General features: G+C 43.3%; 1 protein-coding gene across 1 annotated transcript; it reads left to right on the top strand.

Annotated features, from left to right (window-relative positions):
• Hus1b (HUS1 checkpoint clamp component B) lies at positions 1-25,538 on the top strand. The gene is made up of 2 exons (XM_076573123.1): positions 1-37; positions 24,541-25,538. The coding sequence occupies exon 2, from the start codon at positions 24,579-24,581 to the stop codon at positions 25,407-25,409; it is 831 nt and encodes a 276-aa protein (XP_076429238.1). The 5' UTR covers positions 1-37; positions 24,541-24,578; the 3' UTR covers positions 25,410-25,538.
• Positions 25,539-26,484: the final 946 nt, after the last annotated feature.

The raw sequence follows: 26,484 nt of genomic DNA, 5'->3' as shown, positions 1-26,484 counted from the left end.
GGGACCTGATGCTGGCTGCAGACAGTGGACGCTGGAGGTGAGTGGATGCCCTGGGTCCGGCGGGGAGCCGCGCGGTGTGGGACCGTTGGGTCTGGGCGACCTGGGAAGGTGCGGTGAGGAGCTCGGGGCGCGGTGCTGCGTGTGGGAGCCGCCGACCAAGCCTTCGGCCCGCCGCGCGTCCGCCTCCGCGCAGACCGCCGGGCTGGATCCCTGGGGTGTGGACGGGCAGGCTTTTAATCTGCTGAAGACCTCCGCACTGCAGCGGATGGGAAGCCTGAGTGGTATCTTCACGACTCTCTGAACCGGACTTGGCGAAAAGCAGCAAGTGCGTGTTTCTAAGCCAGCCACACCTCCATTAGGCCATTTGGTGCTCTGTACTGAAAAGCTAATGTCAACTGGGATCACTCTACTAATGCATAGTAAGACTTTGTTTATAAAGCTTAGCATGCGATGGCCCATGCTTGGTATCAGATTCAGTCAGTGGCGAGGAACTGAAAGTGAAAACAAGGATGACCTAAGTGTGAATGAATTAGAGATTAGCAAGGTAAAGACGCTGATGCGTACTCGCTGCCTACATGTTCTCTTTTGTTTGACTCAGTGGACAGTATTTTTAAGTGGGGAAACGAATGTTCCCTCATCTGTTGGGAACAACCCTTGGAGTCGTTAGAAAGTGACGTTTTTTTTCTTGCCAATTATTTAATTTCCTGTTCTAGACATTTTGAACTATTACCTTTCAAAAGGTGGTAAATAACCGCGTAGATTAAGTTCAAAACATTTTGTAAATGTAGTATTCTAATTCGGGGCTTTGTCAACTTTTTCCACTTAAAAATTTTCAAAGAATTTCCATGACCTTGTAAGTATCTATGTAAGTATATAAAATAAGTAGACAGTGTAAGCATTCATTAACTATAAAAAACAAATTTTTATTTTAAAACAATTTTTGAATACATGTAATTTTACCATTTATTAAAGATGAAAGTATAGAACTGGATGTACTCATTTCTTTTTACATAAAGAATTGTAGTAGCCGTACATGGTAGTGCATGCCTTTAATCCCAGCACTCGGGAGGCAGAGGCAGGTGGATCTATAAAGAGAGATCCAGGACAGCCTCGGCTGTTACACAGAGAAACCCTCTCTTGAAAAACGAAAACCAAACAAAAAAGAATTAAGTCTTGGTTAATATTTGATACTACAGGACATGGAGCATCTTCAGTGTTTTTCAGAGTTGATTGAGATTTTAATTTTATAATCATCAATACTAAGAACATTGCTCTGTATAAATGTGTAGTACAGAATTGTGGAAGTACAGTTAGGAACATTTTGGAAACTGTTCAAGATATGCCCTTACTGCCACGCATAAACCATTGGAACTTCATATTAGCAGTTCAAACAGCAGTTCTTCAGATCAAAATTCTGACACAAGTGAGTCAAAGACCCAGTCTTTTGATGATTGCATGCTGAGGAATAGATAGGGAAATGTATCTAGTTTTTGCTTTCAGTATTCAAAGCGTTTTCTTTCTTTAGGAGCAGAACCCTTGGTATACATGTGTGTTAGTGTTTTCGTTGTTGTAACCAAGTACCTGCCAGAAGCAACTTCAAGGAGGAAGGGCTTCCTCGGGCTTCCAGAGGGGAAAGCATGGCAGCAGGCAGCTCCATGGTGGCAGGACTGTGTCCTGGACTCCTCACCTCTTGGTGGAACAGGAAGCAGACAGAAGTCAGGCTGTGGGGCTGGGCTTTAAAATCTCAAGTCCCTGCCCCTAGTGACTTCCTTTCCCAACAGGGCTCTTCATCCTATAAGTGTTCAGAACTACCTGGAACAGTGTTAGGAGGTGGGGATGAAGTGTTCAAACATTTGAACCTACAGGGGGTGCTTTATATTCAAATAGTAACAAACAGTGAAAACACTACAATTCATCACATACAGTAAATTGACTCTGAATTGAAGTGCTTCAGTTTAATACTCTTGGGTATTAGGTGCATGTACAGAGAGACGTTCAGAACAAAGGCTGATGAAGTTGGATTGGGGGGTACTGCTGGCTAGCAACACCTTGGATTCACTATGGGTTTGATTTTTGAATTTGTTTTTGATCCTGTGTGTTCAGAAGACTTTCATTTTGCCTTTTTTCTTTTCTTTTCTTTTCTTTTCTTTTCTTTTCTTTTTCTTTTTCTTTTTTTCTTTTTTTTTGCTACCTCCACATTCGGTTACATGGCCCTGTGTAACTTACAGGATTACTACCCACAGTTTAAGAATCTGCATTCTGGTAGAAGACTTTGTGTTGACTACACAATCTCTAAGTGTGTAGCCACAGCAGGATCTGACCACACAGGAAACGCTCGCGATAAACTTGTCCCTCAGTTACTTTTGCACATATTTTCTGGTTTACTTTATTATTTCTTTTGAGATGGTCCCACTGCTCAGGCTGGTCTTGAACTTGCTGGCTCAGCTCATCCTTAGAGCAGAGTTTCCTCAGTGCTGGGACACACACCACCATGCCTGGCTTTTCTTTGCTCACCTTTCTTGGGCCCAGGTTCCTGGTGGTGCCTACTGCGTAGTATGCACGGTATGTTTTTTAAATGTTTACCCAGTGGATGAGTTTGAGGCTTAATCGGATAGTAGGTGATTTTGAGATTGATTGGAGTGGGAAATAACATTGATTACTGAGCCGTATATGGAAGTGTTGAATGATCTTAAACCCTGGGAAGTATATGTGTGGACCCCCTGGACTGTCTGCAGAGCTGGAATGGTAGAGGCTGTCCACTATAATCAAGCACTTTACAGTATACAGTATATTTGTGTTGATTAGAGGAGTGATTGCTAGTGATACAGACACACAAATTTGAAATAATTGTAGTGACACTGTGAGTTTTGAAGTTGTGAATACACATGTAGGCCCTTTTGGTCTCGGTTTGGAAATTGGAGTCAAAGTTCTTTTGGTATAGGAGTGAAAGTGACCATTCAGTGTCCCACGCACTACCACCAGCCAGCTGCATAACAATAGCTGTGGTACTCAGCATCTTTGGGCCTCAGTTTCCCTTATTTGTGTATTCAGACACTATATAAAACTTGATTATCTCAGCCATGTGTAATGGTGTATTCCTGTATTGTCAGTACTGGGGAGGCTGATGCAGGAGGATGCTGTGTAAGATCAGCCTGGGCTACAAATGTTACCCTGTCTCAAAGCAAAAATAAACAAAATGGACAAACAAGAACAGCAAGAAACACCACCAACTAGATTATCTCAATCTTTGAACATTGGAAATTCCCACTCCTGTGAATCACGTTATCACATTCTCACTTAGCACTTGTCTTATTCCTAGTATGAGTGCTGTGATTATCAAGAAAACTCAACTGATACAGGAAGTAGTTGTAGTCATCCCTACATCTCCCAATTCTAGCATATGATAGAGGCATTCAAAATGACATCAGCCTGGATTCAGAAGGGCCATTTTTGTCCTCTCAAAACACGGCTCGAACCAGGCTGTTGTCATGGTTCAGAGAAGAAAGGGTCTGGTGGGATAGAGTGAGAGGGGAAGCTCCGAGGAGTACAAAAAGCCAAGGAGGCCTGTGAGTGTGGGTGTAACTTGGACTGCCTCTGAGTGGCCAGTGAGCAGGCATGGGCAGATGCTCTTTGGGTTACTGAGTGCCTTTGGTCAGGCATGGAGTTTGGAACTGACTTGCTAGACAGCTTCCCTGCCCCCCAAATGCATTTGGTCATTGAAAAAAGCTTCCTGAACTTTTTTAAACTCAGTACTGTTGGTGGCAATTACCACTGAAGTGCAGTATTCGTTTTGTTTTTATTTTTAGAGTACAACTTGTTCTCCTGGACCCAAGGAAGGTCTAGATTTTAGTTAATGAGAAAATTGGCTACTCAGGGTGGATCCAAGTACCCAGAATTGTATACAGTGTTGAAGATGCTACCTTGCTCTGCTAGGAGGCTCCTCTGGAAGCTTTAATGATTTGTTCACCCTCCCTTCCCTTTCTCCCTCCCTCCTTCCTTCTTCCCTTCCTTCATTTTTCTTTTGAGGTCTTACTGTGTAGCCCTGTAGCCCTGGCTGGCCTGGACTGACCAGGCTGGCCTCAAACTCAGAGACCCACCTGCCTCTGTCTCCCAAGTGTTAGGATTCAATATGTTTATAAAGGTCATTTTCAGTTTTAATGTGACTTTGGAAGTTACATGGTTACATTCATTATATTATAATTTTACTGAGCGAGAAAGCAAGACAAATAGCCTGAGTCATTTGCTGTGGTTTCATAATGGGAGCCCCATGTGAGTGACATGATGTATGTGTATATAAGTCAGGGACTCTGCAGGAATCAGAATTCATGCCAGATGGTTCAAATGAGACTTTAATGAGGGGACTATTTGGAGAGGTGTGGCTATTTAAAAGATGGAGAGTCTCAAAGAGAACAAATAGCTGGAAGGTACAGAGGGAGGAAGTAGAGGCTGTTCAGGGCTGGGGGCAGGGAGGAGTACCATTTAAAGGGGCTATGAAGGAATCTTCTAGATTATCACCCACTTTCTGATCTATGCAAAATCCAGTTGAGCATTTTTCCTGCTCTTCAAACTGCTCGTCCATTCATTTCTACTCTTAGTAGGTGATCTTGCCACCTGCTCCAGAAAAATAGAACTGTCTGGGTAGAATCCCATGGTCCTTGTGCTAAGACAGTTTCTTCTCCAGTTGTGGACAGAGACACATCTCTGTACCTGGCTGGGCAGCTCATCTGCTTCTGCCTGACTGTCATTCTGGTCTTGCTAACATAACAGCCTTTGGCTTTGGCCTTTGTGTGTGCTTAGAGGCTGCACCAAGAAGGGCACCTGCAGGAAGAAATCAGTCCTCCCTTGATCTCAGACTCTTGTTACTCATTTGCTTCTGTAATTCTTCCCTTCCAAGCCATATTTTAAAAAACAATTGCTGATATCCTTTTTATGTTCTGCGACCCTTCTGAAGGCCGTTCTTGGCCTCCCGGTTTCCTAATGTTACTTCTTCTGTCTACTGTAGTGCCTGGGCACACAGCAAGCCGTTGGTGAGTGTTTTTATTGAATAAAGCTTTTCACAGTCCTAGTTTATCCTTAGCTCTCTCTCTGTCCCTGGGATTTGGGGATCCAACCTGTTGAGGTTCCACATGATCTTTTTCTTTAGAACCCAAATTGTCTCAGTGGCATAATAAGTGATTTTATTTGCTAATGTCTTCTTCAATCTTTGTGGATGATTTGTCTTTTAGGGGTGACACCTGAACTTTTTTTTTTTTCTGAGAAATACAATTTCTGACATCCCAGGAATTAATTTTTGTTGTTCCACGTGGACCTAAGAAGAAGAGATTGTTGCGTACATAAGATACCATCTGCAACCCCTCTCAGTGAATAGGGTTGTTTTTATGTGAAGTCGCCCCTCCTTTTCCTTTCCTTAAGCAATGTGACTTCATTGCTGACAGTTGGTCAGTGTCCAGTGGGTTGAGGAGCAGCCAGACAGCTGTAGACCTCGGGCTTTGACTGCAGTGTGGGACGATGCTTAGCTGCCGTGCCAGCTCTGGGGAACGAGGTGGATTCTGAGTGGCTCTTCCCGGCGAGTCCATGCTATTCTGTGAGAAAAGTTGGATAATCCAGGTTCATGCAAAAGATGAATTGCATAGGAACATTGAAGGCCTTGTCAGATTTTGCCTGTGCTCTCTTGTTCTGGTCATTCTTGCTTCCTGGCCACCCAGGTGCATTCTTTTCCCCAGTTCCATATGTCCAAATGGAGTAGGAGGTAATAGTTTTTCTTCATCTATAAACAGACATGAGATAAAATTAAAAATAATTACGTGCCATTCATTTATTGTTATTTTAATTACTGTATTTCCCCCATAACAGTCTAAGATATAAACTAAAATGTAATATTTTTCATTAAAAACCATAGATAACATATTTTAATTCTTTCTCGTTTGTGGAGGTAAAGAAAGAAAGATGTTCTAAAGAGAGAGCGGGGAAGGCCAGGCAGGAAGCTTGTGGCACTCACCTGCCTCTCTGCAGACCATTTGAGACCCAGAGTCTGACCAGCCCCGCTGCAGTCCACTTGGGACTCTGTGGCCTCTTTGAGGTTTGAGTTGGTTTTGTTTCTGTTAGCTATGGTTTTACATTGAGGCCTGAGGAAAAAGATTAGTCACTGATTATTGTACAATTTCTGACATCCTAGGAATTAATTTTTTGTTTTTGTTAACTATAGTTTTGCATTGATGCCTGAGGAAAAAGGTTATTTTTATTTATTTATTTTTTTGATCCTAGAACTCCTTCTTGGTTATAATTTAATTTCCTGACTTTTTCCTAATATTATTTCTGCCAGTTAATTTTAAAATGTACTTTTAACCTGAAATTCTATAATAGGCAATAGCAATTTACTTTCTTTTATTCTTCTAATAAGTATTTTGGAAAATTAAGTTTATGCCTCAGTGCAATAAAGGCAAGTTATAAAATTAAGAGTTTCTGATTTAAGCTGGGGAGCTGTGTAGCTTGATTTTTTCGCCTTGCCCACAGTCAGGACAAATCTCTGTCACCCGCCAGTCCCACAGCCGCTCAGACCCAACCAAGTAAACACAGACACTTATGTTGCTTTCAAACCGTATGGCCGTGGCAGGCTTCCTGCTAACTGTCCTTATCTTGCTAACTGTGCTTTTATCTTAAATTAGTCCATTTCCATACATCTATACCTTGCCATGTGGCTGGTGGCTTACTAGCGTCTTCACATGCTGCTGGTCGTGGCGGCGGCTGCAGTGTCTCTGGTCATGGCGGCGGCTGTAGCGTCTCTGGTCATGGCGGCGGCTGCAGCCTCTCTGGTCATGGCGGCGGCTGCAGCGTCTCCTTCTGCCTTTCTGTCCTTTTATCCTGCCTAGCCACGGCCGATCAGGTTTTATTTATTAACCAATCAGAGCAACTTGACATACAGACCATCCCCCAGCACAGCCAAGTGCAGACCATCTCAAACACCTGCACTCAGGCCCATGGTCCTAATCATCCTCTATACGGACCTGCTGGGTAACGCCACAAGGAACCTGAGAATGGGCTCCCACAGGACATACAGAACATCCCACAGCAGAGCTGGCTTAGCAGGTCAGGTGCTTGCTGTGTTAATGTGAGGACCTGGGTTTGGATCTCCATCACCCGTGGAAGAGCCTGGCATCTGTTAGTCCAAGACTGAGGGTTGGAGACAGGCAGATCCCTGGAGCCAGCAGGCAGCCTAGCAGAGTGGTGAGCTCCACCTTGAGTCGGAGAGACTGTAAACCAGGAAGGTGGAGAGCAACAGGAGAAGATATCTCACTGACCTCCGGCCTCCACACTTGCATGCATGGACGAGCACACCTGCACTCACCTGCACACATATCACACACATACATACATGCAGGCACACGTGCGCACACCTTTTTTTTCCCTCCTGATCTCTGTTGCAAAAACCCTTTAATGTATGTCATTAATGGTGAAGAGATAGACTGTATAACCCGTCCCATATAAATCTATAAAGAACATGCAATTATACATTATAAATTACAAGGAAAGATGGCCTTTTGACTTTATTTTAATGAAATGCTTTTATAGTAGTGATTTTCTCTTTTGACCTGTGATGGATAGGAGGTTAATTGATGTTAAATGGATGCTTTGTTAATCCTTCATCAGCTACTAAATTGGTATGGGGGAGTCCAGGTCAGGACTGCACAGGGCCACGACCAGATTGTTTTCTCAAGGAGGGTTATGGATTCCACCCTCCCCATCTCCCCCAAAGCCCACACTGCTCTCCAGCTGTCTGTGCAGGGGCCTCTTCCATCTCCTTTCCTGTTCTCTGTTCTCTCCCCTCCCTTCATCCCTCTAGCTCTCCCCACCCCCTCCCTCTGCTCCCCCCATCTGCAGAGTGACAGCTTGTAGATGTTGCGTGCGAGTGAGCTGGACTGGCGCTGTGTGGTCCGAGTGTGTGGTCTCCGGCTCCGCAGAGAGGCTGCTAACAGGGTGGATGAGAGCGAGCAATACTGTTTACTTTAATTTATTTCGGATGCTGGAATTGTGCTCAGCGTTTCTCCTAGGCTTGCCCTGCACTGCCAGCAGCTTCCATCCCTCACAGCTGCAGTGCAGGCTGACCGGCCCTGGCCCCTCAGACAGGCACTTTCCTCAGCATCTGCCTGTTTAATCCCCTGGGGCTCAGAAATGTTAATGGCACTGCTGAGTGCTGATTATTTCCTTTCACTATGTCAAGATATATGGCCTCGAAGAAATTTCTTTTGAGCTGGAGCTAGACAAATAAAGCAGAAATTGTAAGATAGCAACAACGTTGATGTATTTTTAGAAATTGGGAAAGCTATTATTCAAAATTTGGATCGAATTAATCCAACTGTGGTCATGTAAAAGAATCTGGGAGTTAGGTGACATCTGCCATGTTTAACCATTTTAATAATATAAACCAATTTAAGCTGATGGTTGATTTCTTGACCTTCTGTGGAAACGCCCATTGATTTTGGCATGCCTGTTTACCGCGGTTTTGTCAGGGAATATTGCCTTATTTCGTCTTAAATGTCTGACAAGTTGAGACAAACGAAACTTTGTCTTATATTGTAGTATACACTAGGGCAGTATCTCTTTTCCTAGTGCTAGGGTTCTGAATATCTCAATAATATTTCTTTGGTGTTATTTCTGAACATTTTTGTTGAGGTGCTCAAGTGCATTGTTATTTGAATAAATAGCTATAGACTTTTGAACATTCCATGGGATTTGTGTGTTGTTTAGCTTTTCTTTTCTGTCCTCCTGGAAGTCTTGTCGGAGTGAGATTCCTTTGTTGGTGAGTTGTCCAGTGAGGACAGGAAGTCTAGGCCAAGGGCATCTTTTCAGAGAGGCCCCTCTATTCTGCACCCCATTGCACCCCCACCTATCTTGGGCCCCGAGTTGTAGTATATGAACTCATTTGGCATCCATGAGAGGGGGAACCTCCCCGTCCTCCTCCCATGTCTCTTCAGTGAGGACATGTTTCTCCTTAGCTTCTGTGTCTAAAATCAGAAGACTTCAAGTATGTAGTAGTGTTGGATACTTTTTAAAACTTTTTCTTTTTAAATACAGCCATCTTGATATTTCTTCTAGTGTTCAACTTTCTTGGGATTGTGTATTTGTGGTGTTAATGATGTTTGTTACTGTAATATAAAAATCACAAAGCACAGTTAGTATGTTCTCAAAGTTGGGTGGCTGTCATTGATTCTAGAATATTTTCTTTAGTCCAGAAGAAAGACCTGAATTTATCATCAGTCCTTTAACATCCTTTGTTCCTATAACTACAACTGATTAACTTGCTTTTCAAAATGTGGTTTTTACATTTATTTATTTATGTGGGGAGGCTCATGTGCCATGGTCCATGGGTAGGGATCAGAGGACAATCCTACTCTATGAAGTCCCTGCTGCTGTGACTGAGGAGCCTATAAAAGAGCCAATTGGCAAGAGCAGTGCAGTCCAAGCACTCTTCCGGGGGGTCCGGCTTCATGGAGGACTAGCAATTCTCCTAACCTTCGTGGTCATGCTGCTGAGATGACTCCAGAGGTGCACCTCACAGGAGAAATGAACAATTGTAGGGCAGAGTGATCACAGGGATGACCTCACGTAGTCCCCTCCTTCCACTGCATGAGGTCCAGGAATCAAACTCTAGTAGTCAGACTTGGCAGCAAGCCCCACCATTCTATTTTCTGGTAATTTGGCTGTTTGTGTTAATTATGATAAAGTAAATGAATAGTACTAGTCATGACCTGAGACATTTATTTAAGAAGTAAAAATTTTCTTTAGGTAGAAAGAAAAAACCACCACAAATGGTGGCTAAGTCACATAATGCTAACTGAAAGTGAACTTGTCTTTTGGGAAACTTTAGGTTTATATGACAGAAATGCCATGGGAGTGCACTGTCTCTTCATGGCCTACCACCCACAGAACAGCTAGCTGTACAGGCGCCTTTTAAAACCTTCCTTGGGCTTTGCACTTCAAGTGCTTGTTGGTTACAGATAAATTGTCAGTACTGTCCCTTCCTCTTACATAAATGGCTGCTTGAAACTGAAAAAACAAACCATTTTTTTTTTGTGTGTGTGTGATACTAGTGACACAAGGTCTCATTTGTGCTAAGCAAGTGGACTCCCACTGAGCGGTGTCCTCAGCCCTCTTTGCTTTTTGTTTTGAGATAAGATGTAGTAAGTTGCTCAGGGCAGCCTGGAACTCACTCTAACCAGGTAGGCCTTGAGTGATCCTGCTTCAGCCTCCTGAGTGGCTGGGTTTATAGGCTTCGGTCACCAGGTTGGAGAACAACAGATTTTCTGATATCAAGATTGGTAGAGGGGTAGGATTCGTTTCAGTGAAATAATTAAGAAAAAGTTTTAGACCTACAGATTTGAATTTTTGGTTCTTCAGGGGATCAGAGAACAATAGAATATTGATCTTTGTACCTCTTATGCCCTAGGAAAGGAACTGTTCATCTGTTCATCTCAGATCGTGGTGCTTAAGTGGAATCCATCTCATTCGCCCCCCCCCCTCCCGTGGCATGTTTCTGTATTGGTGATCAAGAGTAGCTGTCATGATTGATTGCCAGTGTAAGATATGATTAGCAAACTCAGCTTCTATGGTAGCTTCTGGTGATTGTTATTATGAAGACTTAATGATTTAGCATTGGCAAGATGGCTCAGTGGAAAAAGGCACTTCCCATGCAGGCCTGACAGTCAGAGAGTTCAGTCCCCAGAACCTAACCTACATAAAAGTAGAAGGGAGAACTGACTCCACAGAGATATCCTCTGACCTACATACACACACAGACACACACACACAGACACACAGACACAGACACACACACACAGACACACACACACACAGACACACACACACAGACACACACACAGACACACACACACACAGACACACACAGACACACAGACACACACACACACACACACACACACACACACACACACACACACGGTGGTGGGAGAGTGGGAGGGAGATGAAGAGGGAGGAAGATGTTGGCAGGGCAGTGGCAAGGTGACTCAGTCAGGGAGGGAGCTTCCTGTGCAAACCTCATGACTTGGGTTTGATCTCCAGGATCCACATCAAAGCTGAAAGAGAGAACTGATGCCACAGAATTGACCTCTGACCTCCACATGCATGTCTACATACTGATCATGTGTCCCTACACACACCCCCCCCCCCCAAAAAAAATACCCAAAATAAAAACCTACAGTGCGTGTGGCACACAATCCAGAGGCAAAGAATGGCATCTCTTCTGCACTAGAACATCTAGCTGGTGTTTCCCTCAAAGAATGGCATCTCTTCTGCACTAGAACATCTAGCTGGTGTTTCCCTCAAAAGCCTCATTTCATGATTTTGCATAGCTGAAATTTCACATGATCTTTGAGGTCCCTGCTGCTCTGGTTGAAAAACTTGTAAGAGAGCCAAAGCGGTGAGTCTTGTGTCCTAGGAGCTGCCCAGCCCGGCACTCTTCTCTGGGGGTCTGGCACTGTGCTGGATGTAGGAGTTCATATGACAGTCCTAGCCATGCTGCTGAGATAATGTCATAGTCATACCTCACAGGAGAAATGAGTAAGTGTGGGGCAGAATGACAAAGGGGACAACCTCACATGGTCACTGGTCCTCTACTCTCTGCCTTAGGTCTGCTTCCAGAGTGCTGCCTCAGGGTGTGCTCTACTTGGCATGTTTGCCCACCTGAACTTCTAAAATTGTATGTTCATACTCACAGTCGCAGGCAAAGTTATAGAACTCTATTTAAAGCATCTTTTTTTTTTTTTTCTGACCCCTCCATCCCTCTCTCGTGTTAACCTGTGGTGTGGCTCTTTCTCATCCTTTCTCTGTGTTGATTCAGCATACATACATATTTGTAGTAAGGTAGCTTTTGTTTTGTTTTCTAAAAAGTTAGATAGTATTAATTTGATCCTGACTCTGACACATGAACTGTGATAGTTATGGGGATAATATGTAAAACATTTATATTTGAGCTGTGCATATAGTCCTTTGTAAGGATACAAACTGAGATGTGCGGATATGGCAACATGTGTTGAAGTACTCATTCAGAAAACAACATGAAAGTTTGTCAAAGTGGAGGGACTGGCTCAAAGGGGAGAGAAGACGCTGGATGATGGGGTGTAGAGTTCTTATGTATATTGAAGATTTTCATAGTAGAACATAAACCAGTTAGAGGAGAATCAGAATAGTGTGGGCCTAATTTTAAATCCCAGTTCTGCTACTCTCTTAGTCAGTGTTCTGTTGCTGTGAAGAAACACCATGATCATGGCAATTCTTTGTTGTTTTTTTCTTGTTTAAATGTTTTTAAGCTTGATTTATTCTTTGTGTTTTTCACATCATACCTCCTGATCCCATGAATAGCCCTCCCTCCCAGAATAAAACAAAATAAAATTTAAGAGAAAAAAGGAAAAAGAAAAGGGGGGAAAGGGAAAATTTTGTCATGGAAGCTGCAGTGTGACACAGTGAGTCACCCAGTAAACCCCTTTATTCATATATCTTTACAGACAGGTGTTTATTGAAAAGTATCATTGGTCTGGTTCAGGCTCCACTACACTGTTGGCCCTGGGCCCTCACTGGGACTCTTCCTGGACATCCTGTTGCTGCTCTGTGTCGTGGAGATCCTGCAGCCTTGGGTCCACAGGACCAACCTCATCCACACTCCCCACCTCCACACTTCAGCAGATCACAGATGGGGTGGTGTTAGGGTGTCCCAACATATAACCCTGGTTCTGGGCATGGGTAGTTGCAGGGTTGTTCAGCCTGCCAGCTCTCCCCTGTCTTCACCACCAGGGGGAGCTCTCCAGCACTGCCCTGGTTAGTTTGCCCCTTGCATCAATGAGCATGGGGTGGGGCCAGTTCTCCCACCTTCACATCCTCAGGGTTGGCTCTCCCACACCTGTACCTTCAGGGCCAGCTCTACTGTGTTGTTCAGGGGAGGTGTAGGGGCCACTCCTGAGTGCTGCAGTTGATGAGGGGCAGGGACAGCTCTCCTGTTATTATGATCTCAGGGCCAGCTCTTCCTGCCTCAGGCATTGGTGGGAGAGGGCGGAGGTATCTGTCCCCTGCCTGTGCCAACACATGAAAGATGAGTAATGGGGACAGCTCTCTAATACAACTTTGGGGCTGGCTCAACCACAACTCTGCCAACAGGGTCAGCTCTATTGTGCTGCCCAGGTGAGGTGCAGGATCCATTTCCCGAGTGCTACAGCTGGTAAGGGGGAGGATCAGCTTGCTCATGTGTTGCAGGTAGTCAGGGGTGAGGGGTCCTAAGAAGGTGCATCTCTCCTCCACCCACACTGCCTCATGACAGACTAGTTGTGGGGAGAGCTCTCCCATGCTCACAACTCCTCCGCCAACAGGTTTGGCTCTGTTGTGCTGCCCAGGCGAGGTGCAGGGCCTGCTCTCCCAAGTGTTGCCGCTGGTGAGGGGCAGGGACAGCTCTCCCATTCTTATGATCTCAGGGTCAGCTCTCCCACCTGATGGGAGGGATGGAGGGTCTCTTTCCCCTGCCGCCATGGCAACTCTTATAAAGAATAACATTTAATTATGGCTGGCTTACACTTTCAGAGCTTTAGTCCATTATCATCATGATGGGAAGCATGGCAGCATGCAGGTAAGGTGCTGGAGTGGTAGCTGAGAGTTTTACATCTGGATTGGTGCTGAGAGTTCTACATCTGGGCTGGCAGACAGCAGGAAGAGAGGGAGAGACACAGGGCCTGGCTTGAGCATTTGAAACCTCAAAGCCTACCCCCAGTGACATGCTTCATTCAGTAAGACCACACCTTTTAATGCCTGTCAAGGAGCACCACTCCCTAATGACCAAACATTCAAATCTGTGAGCCTGTGTGGGGCCCCTTTACCCAAACCATCATAGCTACTTTACAGTGATGTGCTTGAGACAAGTTTTACTTTTTTCTCCTGGCTGGCCCGAACTCCTAGGCTAGAGCCATCCTCCTGCCTTTGGCTTCTGAGGCATGAGGACTCAGTGTATGTATGTATGCATGCATGCATATTTCCAACTGTAACTATGAACAGTTTTTTAGTTTCTGCTAGTGAGACAATTAAGCATTTGAGGATCAACCTGCCATCTAGCTAATCCTGCCTATCACAATCTAAATTTATATCTTTATTTACTAATTTGATTTAAGTCCTCTCTACTCTTCCATAGTTTTCATGTTTTATTTACTGTGAAGCATTTCCCTGGCTGGACTTTCCTGGTGCTTTAAAGACTTTCCTACTTGTTGAGGATGTTCCCCAGCCCCTGGCTCTAATAGATGAATGTGATTGTAGGAATCTTTGTGCCTAGTGATCCTCTTAGTGTAGATTATTTTCATCATTGTTCACTTCTCAAGAATGTTTGAAGTCAGTATAGAAGTATGGCACATTTTGGCTGAATTGTAATTCTCCGCAGTAGTGAAAGGGCTTGTATTGCTGCCAGCAGTAATAGAGGTTCTCCCCAGAGTCAGTGGGCAGCCGTGAGCCTTCAGACCTCAGGTAAGAGCCAACAGTGCCACTCTGGTTCTAGTGCCTCTGAGGTTGAGTTTGTTTTTCACATACATTTGTTTCAACTTCTCTTTTGTGAATTACCTGTGTAGCTAGAGTTTTCCTGCCTGGCCCATGGTCAGGACAAATCTCTCTCACCTGCCAATCCTGCAGCTGCTCAGACCCAAACAAGTAAACAGAGACTTATATTGCTTACAAACTGTATGGCCATGGCGGCTTCTTGCTATCTAGTTCTTCTACCTTAAATTCCCCATTTCTATTAATCTATACCTTGCCACGTGGCTCGTGGCTTACTGGTATCTTATATCTTGCTTTTCATGGCGTCGGCGGCTGGTAGTGTCTCGCTGACTCAGCCTTCCACTTCCCAGAATTCTCCTCTCTCCTTGTCCCACCTATACTTTCTGTCTGGCTACTGGCCAATCAGTGTTTTATTTATTAATCAATCATCCGCAGCAGGACTGTTTTCAAGGGGGACAGCTGTGGGGTAGGTCTCAGGTGCTGCCTGATTTATGCCTCAGGAGGAGTTGTGCAGACTCATGAATAGTTACCGGAAGGAGATAGTTTAGTGGAGAGACAGGTGAGTTTGGCATTGCATGCCAGACCTGCACCTGGGTGGTCTCTCTCCAAGAGAGGAAGAGGCAGGGCCATATGATGTTTTATGATTTATTTATATACTGTGCACATTTTCTGCTGTTTCCTAAGGGGAGCTAGCAGCCCAGGTTTCCAGTGGCCCCTGCTGAGCCTTCTTTCATTTGGTAATCTCTGCCTCCACCCTTCCTGAGCTTTTTCTTGCCTAAAGTTAGTGGTTTACTAAGTTACTGCATTCCAAACGTTTTAAACCTCCCCCTCACCTCCCCATGACCAAGGTGTTAGGTCAGATCTAGAAGGAAGGCAATGGATGGACATTAAGTGGACTAAGGGGTAGTCAGTATAATTTTGCCTCTGGATCTGTAACATTCCAACTCACCACAATCAGGAGGTTCTTATCAGTGAGCCTTGTAAGATATTCAGAATAAAGTGCCACTCTTTCCTGGGAATTTTAAGTTCATAATAGCTTGCTTTTTGTCCCCTTCCCAGTCTCCTCTGACTTGAGATCTTCCTTCTTTGGAGAAAAGGAAGAGAGGGTTGACGTTGACCTAGTGGTCCAGGGAAAAATTAGACAGGGAAAATTTTTTGTTTTCATTTATTAAATGAAATACATTTATTCTAAAATTAAATGGAAATCCATTTTATAAATGTAAGTTCAGTTATTATTTGATCCTATCTGATCCTAGACAGATCTTTATTTCTTTTTAAATTTTTTATTGATGCCTTTATATGGAATAAAGTGCTTCATTTTGGCACATTCATAGATGCAAATAACATACTTTCACCATTTCTGCCTCTTTCTGTAGGCCCAGCTGGCTTCTAGTATGCTGGATCACAGGCTGGAGTCTCTGAGTCAGTCACTCACTACAGTCTGCTCTAAGAGACTTTTAATGGAGGTGTGGTGAGTCCAGTGGAATAGGAGAGGGCTGCTATTGCAAAGGTAGTTGACTGCTAGTAATTCCTAAGAGACAGGGCTGTGCTAGTCTTCCCAGGAAGCACCCAGATAAGTCAGGAGGCAGAAGGAACGGGGTGGGGGGGACCTAGGCCAGTGCTCTTATTATAGAGAGAACAGGCAAGCAAGGATAGGCCATACCATATAAGCAAGTTTAGGAATGTACATTTTAATTATTATTCTTATGTGCTCCTGCCTTGTGCTGCTCTTGTTGGTTGGTACCCAGGATGTTTAAGGGAGGTTATAAGTGTCTGGACTACGGGCTCCTGATTTAAAGGGAGCTTGGACTCCTGATTATTTGGTTTGCATATCAAAGGTGTGTAACATCTCACTCCTGATGTTTTCTGTTCCTAGGAACTAACCAGCTTTCTGTTTAACTGTCATGAATCACTGAAAAGAAAACATGATTCTCATACCTAGAGGACTTTAAAAAAAAAAAAAAGATTTATGTGTGTTTTGCTTGCATGTGTGTCTGACCACATGTGTGCCTGGTGTATGGGGAGGTCAGAAGAAGGCATCAAATCCCCTGGAACTGGAGTTATAAATGGTTGTGAGCTGCCATGTGGGTGTTGGGAACTGAACCTGGCTCCTCTGGGAGCCACCATGTAGGTGCTGGGGACTGGTGCTGGAGAGATGGCTCAGGTGATCCATCTCAACAGTCTCCATCCTACTGGAAAGACGTTGAACTGCAGCTTCAGGATCTAGAAGCAGTGTAGAGAGAAAGGAGGTTATGGCCCTAGGAGGCATGCCTTAGCCTAGGGAGAGGGAGCCCAGGGAGCCCAACAGCCACCTGCTGCTCCTAGACACTTGGGGAGTCTTTATTTTGCAGATTTTCCTTTCATTTTGGGCTAGACTCTTTAAAAAATGTTCACAGTTTATGCAAGGGGATTTCTTAAAATTTTTTTTACAGAGTATTTTGTGAACTCTTCCAAGGAAGCATGACCTAAATTCTAATTATCAAAGCAAAACACAACTCTCTCCTCAAAGAGTGTAAGAGTGATTATTCTGGATCCAAATGTGAGTGACCATGGCCTGGGAACATAGATTGTCTGCTCCAGTGTGGTAATGGTTTCATGAAGTTTTATAGTGAAAGAACAAAGTCATAAATCAAGGCACCTTTTAAATACATTGGTGGAAACATTAGGTATGAGGGTTAAATCAAAGCAAGGAAATCTGTTTCAGGTCTCAGACTGTATTTGAAGACATTTGCCTTTTGGTTGGTAGAGTTAGTGGTCTGTTGTGAATATATTCATAAAAGTTTTGTCTCGTAGTTATAAGGATGTGTAGTCAGCAAGGATGGCTACTGAGGAGGCCGGAGGTAAACTGTGATAACTTGTGGTTAGGCTCTGGGCCTGCAGCATTCCAGCCTAGCTTGACCTTGCAGTCACTAGACCTTGCAGGAGGTTCCATGGCAGCTACGCTTCCTTCCAGGAACTCTTGCTCATGGCCATCACCTAAGAGTATGTAACAGGCTACTTCCACCGCTAAGCAAGTGCTGTAAGTTGTTTTTACTGAATTATGAAGGGCAGTAGAGTGACCACGAAGAAATCTTGATCACTTATTTTGAACTGCTGTCCTGTTAGGGCACAGTGTCGAGAGCACTGTGCAGTCTGCACTGTAAGGCATTTGCCTCCATTTTAGGAAGGAGCACACACTGCTAAAGGTTTGCTTGCTCTGAGCTGCTCATCAATTGAGATGTTGTTCAGAGGATTGGTTTGGAAGGAATCACTGGCCTTGGCATTGGGAACTCCTTCCTGCTACAGAGAGGAGGAGAAACGTCCCGATAGCACAGATCTTGGGGTTGAGTTGGACCATCTGACCAGAGGGACAAAACTAAGTTGGAAATGACTGACTGCCTTTGTTTCCCCTTTCTGTTTAAACTACTGGCTAAAGATGAGGTGGAAGAGCTTTAGGGTGATGATACACTGTCTTTTCAGGTTTCTGACTGCTCCCTCCAGAAATCACCCCTTAAAGATTCAATTCTTGGTTTTTGCTTGTAGGTCAGGGAGCAGGGTCACTCAAAAGTTTGATGTTTGGATCCATTTAGTTAGTTTTAACGATTCAAATTTGGCTAGTTGTGTTACTTACCCTAGCGTTGGAGGCCATTGAAGATGTAAGGGCTCTGTTGAGGCCCATTAACGCAAGCTGTTGCCTCCTGGTCAAAGAATGCTATCCACCTCTGACCCTGGATGGAGATATGACATTCTGATCTGCTCCAGAGATTAGCATATTGCACACTATTGTCTCCTCCCTTGAGAGCTGGCCTTGTCAATCACCTGGTCAAGTGACTACCCTCCAGGAAGCCTGGTTCACCTAAACCAAGCCAAGGAGGCAGTAACAATTACCCCTTCAACTGGATAATTTATTTACCCTTCCAAGAGACTTGTCCTTTGTGCAGTCATTTGCATAGCTTCCATCATCTAGCATGGATACCTGTTGGCGTTTTTTTGGTTGCTCAGAAAAGTGATACTTTTAACCTTTTCTTCTTTGGGATTGTTTTTCCTTTGGGGTATTTGCTAAAGCTTGGGCATGCTTCCTGCACACTCTGCTTTCTCACCCCTTTTCTCAGAAGCCCCACTCCCCTCTGTCATAACTGCTTGCTGTTCTTCATTACCTAAGCTGCCTGCTTGCTTGCTTTTGTCTTTTTTTTTTCAAGACTGGGTTTCTCTGTGTAGCTTTTGGAGCCTGTCCTGGAACTCGCTGTGTAGACCAGGCTGGCACCAAACTCAGAGAGATTTGCCTGCCTCTGCCTCCTGAGTGCTGGGACTAAAGGTGTGTGCTACCACTGCCTGGCTGCTTTCTTAAAGGCATGTCTTTCTTCCTCTTCTCCATCCTCCTCCTACTGGTGACTTGTGAAGTTTTCAGCTTGCTAGACATGTTATTTTTATCTCTCAGACTCTTAATAAAATTGGCCTTGGGCTTTCTTCCAAGTCTTTCTAAATTCTCCCATTAATGGGACTAAGAATTTAAAGTGTAAGCTTTGATTTCCCTGTAACAATTATATGTGAATTATGACTAATTTAACCGTTTTTTCTTAATTTCTTGTTTAGAATTTATTAGTTCTCTTAGGCTCTGGAATAGCAATAGAAAGCTTAATTAGGAATAGATTCCACAAGTTCTTAGTTTGTCCTTTTTGAATTATGGGACATATTCAGCTTCCTGTTTAATTATATAAGTCACAAGCAATGCCTTTTGGTCATTGTTTGACATCACATCTACCTCTCTGAAGCCTAATGGCTAAAATTGATACAGAGTAGATGCTACCACAGCCATAGCATTGTCCTATTCTCTGCTTGTTCCTTTTTAGAAAGGGATCTGAAGGTATTATAGATGGAGCTTAGAGTCTGGACATATAGGATTTGAGGAGTTAGGTTCCTTCTGTGACCAAAGGAAACATAAGACATAATTTCAGAAAGGTCATGATGTTACCATAAGGTTGTGAATTTGAGGGGCAGTGCTGTGTTGTGAACCTCAAGTTTTACCTACTGCTTTGTGTCTGAGTGCTTGGTCTTCAACTGTGTCTTAGTGTCACTTCTGTTGCTGTGATAAAATACCCTCATAGAAAGCATCTTAGAGGAGAAAGACTTCTTTTATTTCACCATTTCTTTTAAGTCCATTGTTGTGGAGATGTCAAGGCAGCAGGGACTGAAACATTTAGTCAAATTACACTGATAGCCAAAATCAGAGAGAAATGGATGTGAGCATGCTGCTTTGCTTTTGTGTTCAGCTTAATTTCTCCACTCTTACACAGCTCCTGAGCTGAGCTACTGGCATAGTGCATAGAGACGAACTATTTGTTCAATGTCTTGCCATACACAGAGTAGCCTTTACCACAAAGATTGGTCCTGTCCAAACTTGGATTATTGCTGCAGTGGAGAACTCCAGTGTGGAATGAGTGGAGAACTCCAGTGTGGGATGAGAAGCATGAGATGCTCTGGTTCTTCCTGACTTAAGACAGGCCTGAGTGGCATTTGAACATCATGAACATCATCAGAGCTCCCATCCTGGAGAAGGCTTCCAGAACGGAGTTAACAGAAGGTTTAGACAGCAGGAAAGCCAGGGAGAGTGGCCATCAGGCAAGAACAGTGCAGAAGTTGAGAGATTTGGAGGAGGCTGGCCGGCACCCTGGTTTTAATAATCAGTAAGAGTCTAACATCAAGTAAGACTATTAAAAAAAAAACAAGCTTATTAAACACTGCAGTCTGAAGCAGTAATCTAGGAACATGCCCAGAACAGTTATTAATGTTCATGGTAACTGAAAAAAAATTTATGGTAACTTCTGTGATGATTTTTCATTTCTTGCTGTGCTGGGGATTAAAACCAGAGCTTTGCCTATGGTAGGCAAATGCTTTACCACTGAGCCACAATTCTAGCCCAGATTTATTAAAGGTGAATTTTGTCCCATGTAGTACTAGAAAGGCAAATGCAGAGTGGAAACATCTTGGCCAAAATCCTTGAAAATTACAGATATATTTTTAAACTACAAAGCCTCTTATTTAGAAATTTCCTTTATAGAGAGTATCTCATTATTTGTGACCTCTAGTAAGTGAAACCTTGCTTTATTATGCTATATTTTACAAACACATTTTCAAAAACCCTCATTATTATTGACCTCTAGTAAGTAAAGCCTTGCTATATAATGCTTTATGTCTGCAAACAGTTTCAAAAACTATTAGAAAGTTTCTGTCCCTCCTCATCCTAAGTGTTTTGTGGGTCTAAGAAATCTTTTCTACTTCTAGGTAGTAAAAAAATTTTGTTTTGTATTTTTATCTCATGTGTGTGTACGTGCATGCATGTGTGTGTGTAGATGCCTAGGACTGACATCACACATCTTTCTTTGGTCTCTACTTTTACTTTTTGAGACAGCTTCCACGTTAAGGCTGGCATTACAAGTACACACTGCTATGCCCTGCTTTTTACAAGGGTTCTGGGGATCTGGACTCAAAGGGTCCTTATGCTCAGCTGAGCCATCTTCCAGCCCTCATGTCTTATTTGCTTTTCAGTTGATAAGAGACACCATTACCAAGGCAACTTACAGAAGAAAGAGTTTATTGGTGTTTACAATTTAGAGGATGAGTCATGGTATCATGGCAGAGAGCATGTACACAAGCAGGCTGGCATGGTGCTGGGGCAGTAATTGAGAGCTTACATCCTGAGACACAGCAATGAAGCAGAAAGAAAGAGAGAGAGAGAGAGAGAGACAGAGAGACAGAGAGAAAGAGACAAAGACAGAGACAGAGAGGTGGGGAAGGGAGGGAGAGAGAAGAAGGGAGAGAGGGAAGTGGGAAACTGGGAATGGTTGTGGGCTTTTGAAACATCAGGCCTGTCCCCCAGTGACACAGCAAGGCCACACCTTCCAATCCTTTCCAAACAGTTCCACCAACTGGGGACCAAGCATTCAAATATGAGCCTAATAGAGGCCATTCTCCTTCAAACCACCACATTTTATCTTTAATTTTTGAATAGCTGAAAATACTACAATATACTGATGCTGTTTGTAACTCATTTGCTACATTGGTCAAAGCCTTATTTGATGGTACTGCTTTAATTTTACCAATAAAAATACATACAGTTCACAAAATACATACGGAATATGATATTTCTTTCTGCTAATCTTTCTTTGGTAAATATGAATTTTAAAACAATACACACACTTCTGGTTTTCAACTTTAATTCAATTCATATTCTGTTAAAATACCTTTAATTTTTACGTTGCCCTTATATACTAAAGTTTGGGTATAGTATAAAGACTATTCTTGAAGTTATATAAATATAAAAAATACTTTGCAGTTTCTTGTCTGGGATGTGAGAAACTTGGAGATCACCCCCTTGTGTTCTTCTAGTAAGAAAAAACTCAGTTTTTAAAATTTTTTAGTATGAAAGTCCCTAACTTATCTCCTTCTTATATCCATCACAAGGCAGACTGCTGCCCTAAACATACAGAGACAAACAGGTAGATACAGAGGTTTGCCACTGCCAGCATAGTAGCCCCCTCTCCATGGTTGCTTAGCACTGGGTTAGCCAGCATACCATGGGCAACAATTTGGAGAAAAAGCAAACATTACAACCATGCTAAGGTGCGACATGGATGTGAGAATTAATAGCTTACAACTACAATTATATGTCTAAGGCTCTAGTGAAAGTAGTACTTGATATAATAGCAGATAAGTAATGTAAGTAGACATTACATCCTACCCCATCCTGTTCCATTCCATCTCATCCTCTCACCCCTTTTTATACCAGTGTTGCAGTTCATCCCTTCTCTTTCTGTCCCTTTCTATCCTATTGTATCCTGTCCTATCCAACATTTCATCCCATCTCTACATCCCATTCTCTCCCAACATTCTGTCGTTTTGTTCCATCCCGTCCTAAAATTCCATCCCATTCCAAAATTCCTTTCCATACCAACAGCTGCCCTTTCACCTGTGTTGGTCAGCTTTCTGTCACTGTGATGATACACCTGAGACAATTACAAAGAGAAAAGGTTTATTTTGGTTCATATTCTTGAAGGTTTGAGGGCAGGCAGCACATTATGGCAGGCATGCATGGAGGAGCAACACCAGTTCTCTCATATTCCAGGGAGCAGAAAGAAATAGAACAAAGATGAGAATCCCACAGTCTCTTTGAATGCGTGCCCCAGTGGCCTGAGTGCTAGGCCCCACCTTCTAAAGGTTCACTGCACCTCCCAGTAGCACCACCCTGGACATCAAGAGTTTAACATATCGACTTTTGTGGGACACTTTATGTCCAAGCTATAGTAGATGCTGACCTGAACATCCATCTCACGGACTTTGATATCTGCAGTGTGTTCAGTTCTAGAAGCAGGCTGGGTACCATATACTATGCTCCCCTTCTTCTGGGACTGAAAATACAAGGGCCCTGTGGTAGACTCATTTTGGGCCAGAAGTAAGATGGAGAAGTAGCCAGTTGTCAGATTGTGGGCTCTAAGAGACCTTCGTGAGAGGCTGCGCCGTCGCTGTGGAATCCCTGTCTAGGGAGCAGTGGGGCTGAACAAACGCTCTGCTGTGATAGAGTGAATACAGACGTTTGAGCTGCACGCTCAGTGTGTCACATGACTCAGGACTCTAGGAGCAAGAGAAAAGACAAATACACTTAACGTATACATATCTAATATTGTTTAAGTACAAAGAGCACCATAAATAATATGAAAGCCAAGGACTAATCTGGGAAGTGTTTATAGGGACTGAGGGTTAATGTTCTTGCCAGAGATTTTATTCTTTTGTTATTCATCTGCTTATTCGAGATAAAATCTCACTATATAGCTTAGACTTGCCTTGGAATGTAAGGCAAGCTTTCCTTAAACCTGTGATCCTCTCTGCCTCTAGCTCCCAGTGTTAGAATTACTGGCATGTGTCATCAGCCGGACCTTACCAGAGACCTTAAAAATCAAGCAACAAACTCCATAAAAAGTCATGAAAGCAAAATTGACATACATATCTTGCAAGTTGAAGCTATGTTATTCTACCCATCACATTGCTACATACAAAATAGATTGTTACACAATGGTGCTGTTGGGAAGGTATGTTGATAGAATTTCCTCTGCGGTGGTTTGGTAACATAGAAGAATTTTATGTGTACCTGCTGTGACCAGGAGTTTCCCTTTAAATTTAATGCAAGTAAATATTGACAAAAGTAAAAGTATTTTGTATAACATTCATTATTATCCTACTAATAGGTCAGAATTGGACCATGTGAGTACCTCTTGTGAAATAATTACTTTATCAATATAATGGACCACCAAGCAGCCAGTTACTGTTTATTGGTATGGAATGATGCCCATTATATATATGTATTTTAGGTGCAAATATCAGGTTGTAAAGTGCATGTCTAATTTACCACATTGTATGACACATGTAGTGACATTTGCAAGTGATGTCTGGATTGAACAAGGCTGTATATATTTGGTGTATGTATGTACCAAAATGTTTTAAAAGGGCTCATTATCTCAATGTGGTCACACTGTGAAGAGTGTCCTTTTTTTTCTTTCTTTCTTTCTTTCTTTTTTTTTTTTTTTGGTTTTTCAAGACAGGGTTTGTCTGTGTAGCTTTGTGCCTTTCCTGGAACTCACTTGGTAGCCCAGGCTAGCCTCGAACTCACAGAGATCCACCTGGCTCTGCCTCCCGAGTGCTGGGATTAAAGGCGTGGGCCACCACCGCCCGGCCTGAGTGTCCTCCTTATGAGCAGACCAGAAGCAGTGAAGCATTCACATAGGGCAGGCAGGTGGGAAGGTGAGGATAGGTCCAGAGGCCATCCTTCCATAGCGATTGCCCTAAGTGGCCTCAGGTGGAAGTGGGCCTGCATGCAGGTGGAACCCAAGTGTAGGCAGTGCTGGGGCTGGAGGGAGGGGCGGCAGGGCGCACCCCAGGCTGGGTAGGTGAGCCAGCTGCGCCCCAGACCGGAAGGGTAAGGGTAAGCGGGCGCACTCCAGGCCGGAAGCGTGAACCAGCTGCCGTGTCTGTCAGCTTTCTCCTCACAGCACTCGGTCTACCAGCTAGGCGCCATGAAGTTTCGGGCCAGAATCACCAGCAAGAGTTTTCTAGAGCTCTTCATCCAGGTCAGCGGCACCGTAGCGAGGCTGACGAAGGTCTGTGTGCTCCGAATGTGTCCTGACAGTCTGTGCTTCTGCCCCACAGGGATGCTGGGTGAGGGCCAGCTGTGGGGTGAGGTGAGGCGGGGAGTCTTCCGCCACTTCTGCATGGAGGGTGTTTCGGAGGAATTCAATGAAATCTATCTAGAGCTGAAGTCTGAGCATCTGGCCAGAGCCGTGAGGAATGCGGGCAGCGCTTCTTCCCTGAAGCTCCAGCTCACCAACAAGCGTCGTCCCTGCCTCACTGTGGTGGTGGAGCTGGCGTCGTGCCCCGGCCACACCCGTGCCATGGTCCACGATTTGCCTGTGAAGGTGCTTCCCAGAAGGTGGTGGAAAGAGTACACAGAGCCCCGGGTTCGGGCCTCGGATGTGAGTGTTTATCTGCCAGCTTTGAAGACCCTGAAGAACATGGTGGAGAGGATGGCAAACATGGGCGATCGGGTGCTGGTGGAAGCAAATCTAAACGGCAAAATGAACTTGAGTGTAGAAACTGATGCTGTGACTATTAAAAGCTATTTTAAAAATCTTGGAAATCCTCCAAAGGCCGTTCTGGGTGTGACTCAAGGTAAAGACCCAGAGAACATGGTGCAAGTGAGGGTGGACAATAGGAAGCTTCTTCTGTTTTTCGAAGGACAGCAGATAAACCCCACAATGGCCTTATGTAATATTGTGAGCAATACTCTGCTTCATCTTGTTTTGGTTCATGATGATATCTCTCTTCAGTATTTTATTCCTGCTTCATAAATATTCAAGCAGCCCAAATTTTCTTATTCAAAGAGATCTTAATTTAAGATCTTTCCAGAACTGAAACGCTGAGTTATTTGAATTAAGAGGCTTCACCCCCGTGGATTATGTATTTATTTTGTTGAGTGCTACCTTTGTAAAATGTTAAGAAACAAATGGAGAAATAATTGGATAGTTCGTGTGCTTGTTTTTTTGGCTTTGACAGTTAAAGTTATATTCAACTTAGTTGTTTTGGAAAAAAGGATTATAATAAAATAAAATAACTGAATCCTGAAACAATTGTCTTATTATGAAATACTATTGTGAAAAATGAGAAATTTCTCCTTTTAAAATAAACATACATTATTTTGAGAGACTTTTAATTTAATGAACTTAGTCTCTCTGAAAGGTATAAGATGGGTTTTTGTGCTTTTGCTTATATCACATATTTGTTAAAATATGTTTTGTCTGGTTTCAGTTTGGGGGGGCCATTTTGAGACAATTCCAAGATCTTCAGGTTTTGTGCCTATGCTGGAACAGTATATATTTGACTATTGAACAATATAGATTTGAATTGCTTTGGCCCACTGATAGATTGTTTTTTGTGAGTGGATATTTGTAACGATTTTTTTTTTAATTCAGAGGAGCCCTGCAGCATAAAATACTTTAACAAAAATACATAAATATATGTAGATTATAGTCTTGACATTCAGTACTATTAAGTATATATATACATCTGCTAAGTTAACATTTATCAATGCTTAAGTATACAGACTAAACATGGTGCCATTCACAATGGAGACAAATGTAGATATGCAATATGGCCACATAATATTAGCTGTGGTACATACTACAGTACTGTAAATTAGTAGCCACCTTCTCTTATGTTGTGGGAAGTCTGAGGTTATTTACAAATTTTCTGTTGCATAGAGTTGGCACCTATAACCTCTAGCTGTTCAAGGTAAAACAGTGTATGGTTTTGGATTTATCATATACAAAGTTTGAGTTGGCTATTTATTTCTCATATTGTATTTACTTAGGAGAATATTGTGTGACTTTTCTTGGGGAGACATGAATAGTATATGTTTACTGCAGG

Source organism: Peromyscus maniculatus, chromosome 5 (assembly GCF_049852395.1).
Source record: "Peromyscus maniculatus bairdii isolate BWxNUB_F1_BW_parent chromosome 5, HU_Pman_BW_mat_3.1, whole genome shotgun sequence".
Lineage (NCBI taxonomy): Eukaryota > Metazoa > Chordata > Mammalia > Rodentia > Cricetidae > Peromyscus > Peromyscus maniculatus.
The sequence above is the reverse complement of the archived record's forward strand: the minus strand, read 5'-3'. Positions and strand labels throughout refer to the sequence as shown.